At 33.2% G+C, this 3854-nt stretch overlaps 2 protein-coding genes across 2 annotated transcripts in view; both read right to left on the bottom strand.

The window, feature by feature from the left end:
- LOC137639986 (carbonic anhydrase 13-like) overlaps nucleotides 1-3854 on the bottom strand; it is an 88016-nt gene that overhangs the window by 14112 nt on the left and 70050 nt on the right. The gene's annotated exons all lie outside the window — the stretch shown is intronic.
- The window catches only part of LOC137638962 (RNA-binding protein 25-like), a 40027-nt gene continuing 37107 nt past the window's right edge, over nucleotides 935-3854 (bottom strand). The window contains exons 9-10 of the mRNA XM_068371302.1: nucleotides 2452-2516; nucleotides 935-1019 (exon numbers count right to left, since the gene is read on the bottom strand). Of these exons, the coding sequence (XP_068227403.1) occupies nucleotides 935-1019; nucleotides 2452-2516 (150 nt within the window). The remainder of the gene's footprint in view (nucleotides 1020-2451; nucleotides 2517-3854) is intronic.

Genomic DNA, 3854 nt, shown 5'->3' on the forward strand with positions numbered 1-3854 from the left:
TATATATATGTATATATATATATATATATATATATATATATATATATATATATATATATATATATATGTATATATATGTATATATATATATATATATATATATATTTATACATATGTATATATATATATATATATATATATATATATATATATATATATATATATATAAATATATATATATATATATATATATATATAAATATATATATATATATATATATATATATATATATATCTATATATATATATTTATATATAATATATATATATATAAATATATATGTATATATCTATGTATATATATATATATATATATATATATATATATATATATATATATATATATAAATATACATATATATATATATCTTTTGGACAGACAGATATCAAGGGAATAAACATCAGTACTACAAAAAATATTATGATTTAAAGGTAGGGCATCAATGAATAAAAAATCTCTCTCTCTCTCTCTCTCTCTCTCTCTCTCTCTCTCTCTCTCTCTCTCTCTCTCTCTCTCAGTTAGACCTCCAAAACCTATTAGTGCCAGGAAACTGCATTCCCCCAGCGCGCATGTGTAAAGTTGTTTACAAAAATGACATGGCCCTCGATGTTTACGTGTGTAAGACTCAATTAAAGTAGTCTCGTGCCTTCAACAGGTGAATCGTGTTACGAGGTTTTAAACTAATGGATTGATTTAAACATTCTTTTAATGGTTCCACGTGACTTTGGGGCAAGGGAATATATTGAACTATTAGATTTCACATTCAGAATAGTGCTAAATCATAATATACGTATGCTTGGCCCTTCTATGATAGCTGTTAAATAATTTAACATAAGAGAATCTCTCTCTCTCTCTCTCTCTCTCTCTCTCTCTCTCTCTCTCTCTCTCATAATGCATCTAAGCTTGGCCCTTCTTCGATTTCTGATAAATAATTTAACATAAGAGAAGTCTCTCTCTCTCTCTCTCTCTCTCTCTCTCTCTCTCCTCTCTCTCTCTCTCTCTCTCTCTCTCTCTCTCTCTCTAGATCATAATGCTTGTAAGCTTAACCCCTCTTCGATATCTGTTAAATAATTTAACATGAAAGAATCTCTCTCTCTCTCTCTCTCTCTCTCTCTCTCTCTCTCTCTCTCTCTCTCTCTCTCTCTCTCTCTCTCTCTACACACACACACACACACACACACACACCTTGCTGTATTCAACTTAAAATTTCTATTTCCTTTTCAATAATCTAATAGAATTAAAAGGAAAATTAGTCTCTCTCTCTCTCTCTCTCTCTCTCTCTCTCTCTCTCTCTCTCTCTCTCTCTCTCTCTCTCTCTCTCTCTCTCTCTCTCTCTCTCAGTGATTATATTGAACTTGTTTATAAAACCATCTTACGAAAAAATAGTAAAAATAAAAATAATAATAATAATAATAATAATAATAATAATAATAATAATAATAATAATAATAATAATAGGCAATTTGTGTACGGCTATGTTTTGCTCTGTCTATTATTATTATTATTATTATTATTATTATTATTATTATTATTATTATTATCATTATTATTATTATTATTATTATTATTATTATTATTATTATTATTATTACTCCTAAAGTGGCAACTCAAATTCCAGCCAGTCTGCTTTCACTTTCCAGTTTCCTCTACGCCCTTTATCAACCTAGTTTGACCTTTGCACTTCTAGGTCAAATACCTCAGCTAATAACAAAATAAGGTTAAAGGTATCCTGAGTAGAATCCTTCGATAGAATTTATGAAAGAATCCTTAAGTAATTTTGGGATTTTCAAAATATATGTATGTTTTTTTATATAGTTTTTTATTTTTTTTATATAGTTTTTTGGAGAATTTAGAAATGTTACTGACATTGAAAAAGATTTGCTTTTTACTATAATGACCCATTCCTTCGATAGAATTTATGAAAGAATCCTTAAGTAATTTTGGATTTTTGAAATTTACATACGTTTTTTTATATAGTTTTTTGGAAAATTTAGAATTGCTACTGGCATTAAAAAAGGCTTACTTTTTACTATATTAACCAACAAAGCTTTGAAATTCAGTTCAGAACAATCTAAAGAATGAATTTAATCTATTACAGTTTTTACTTTTTTGAAACGGGTCTGTCTAGCAATCGCCGGACTGGAGTTCGAGTCCAGCTTAAATTCGATAGCTTCTTGCAGTGTCTGTAACCTCACCCTCCTTGTGAGCTAAGAATGGAAAATTTGTGGGAGCCAAAAAGTCTACCTGCTGAGTCATCAGCAGCCATTTCCTGGCCCTCCTTGTTCCTAGCTTCAGCACTGATCATATATATGATCAGTCTCTAGGGCATTGTCCTGCCAGCTAGGGCATAGTCACTATTCCTTTCCTTGCCCATTCATAAGCGACCTTTAAACCTGAAACTCTGGTCGCTTCAAAGCAGCAATAAGAAGGTCCTTGAAAGTGACCCTAACCTCTCTCTCTCTCTCTCTCTCTCCTCTCTCTCTCTCTCTCTCTCTCTCTCTCTCTCTCTCTCTCTCTCAAGACTTAAAATATCTCCAAGTACGACGAGATCGCCAGATAGTTATTGACCTTGGTGACTCCAGGAAGCTGGAGACAATGCTTGCTTGCATCGATTTGATCAATTGCAATTGTTGCTATTTTTTTTCTTTTTTATCTCCATTTTTGTGAATTATTATTATTTCTATTATTATTATTATTATTATTATTTATTATTATTAATTACTCTCTAAGCTACAACCCTACTTGGAAAAGCAGGATACTATAAGCCCAAGGGCTCCAACTGGCATATAGCCCAGTGAGGAAAGGAAACAAGGAAAAATTATATTTTAAGAACTGTAACGACATTGAAATAAATATCTCCTATATAAACTATAAAAACTTTAACAAAACAAGAGGAAGAGAAATAAGATAGAATAGTGTGCCCGGGTGTACCCTCAAGCAAGAGAACTCTGATCCAAGACAGTGAAAGACCATGGTACAGAGGCTATGGCACTACCCAAGACTAGAAATCAATGGTTTGCTTTTAAAGTGTCCTTCTCATAGACGAGCGGCTTACCATTATAGTCAATTTTTTTTTACCGAAGCAGATTTGTACCGACTCGCAGCCCTTTTAGCTCGGAAAAGTTTCCTGATCGCTGATTGGTTGGACAAGATAATTCTAACCAATCAGCGATCAGAAACTTTTCCGAGCTAAAAGGGCACCGTTGCGAGTCTGTGCAAAATGCGCCTCATTAAAAGAAATTGACTTGTATAATGAACTTTACACCAAGTGTCTGCTAGAATGCCCTATACCTAAATTTTTGAAAGCAAAACTTTATCAAAAAAATTAATTGGAAAAATGTATGATAAATTGAAAGTAACCTCACCTAAAAATCTATGGCTCCAATGTACAGTATGAGAGAGAGAGAGAGAGAGAGAGAGAGAGAGAGAGAGAGAGAGAGAGAGAGAGATGGTTGAATATTATTATAAAAAACTAATGAGACCCACTTGTCTATGTCATTATACTTTAGCACTTTCAAAGAAATTAGTTAAATCCTGAAGGTCACACCGTATATGAGTTTCTATTTCAACGGTATTCATTGAGAGAGAGAGAGAGAGAGAGAGAGAGAGAGAGAGAGAGAGAGAGAGAGAGAGAGAGAATTACAATTCTATATTCACGAAGTGGTTTCACATAAAGGTGCACCTGTGTTCGTTCGTACATCGCAAAGGGCTTGTTCTCTGCAACTTGCATTGCGACACATGTAGCCGACGAGGTCCCATGATCAAACGGGGTTAGTTACCCCCCCCCCCTCACCTAGCCAGACTCAGTTCACCCCCCGAAGCCTCCCTCCCTCCTCCCTCCCTCCCTCCCCTC

Source organism: Palaemon carinicauda, chromosome 4, assembly GCF_036898095.1.
Source record: "Palaemon carinicauda isolate YSFRI2023 chromosome 4, ASM3689809v2, whole genome shotgun sequence".
Lineage (NCBI taxonomy): Eukaryota > Metazoa > Arthropoda > Malacostraca > Decapoda > Palaemonidae > Palaemon > Palaemon carinicauda.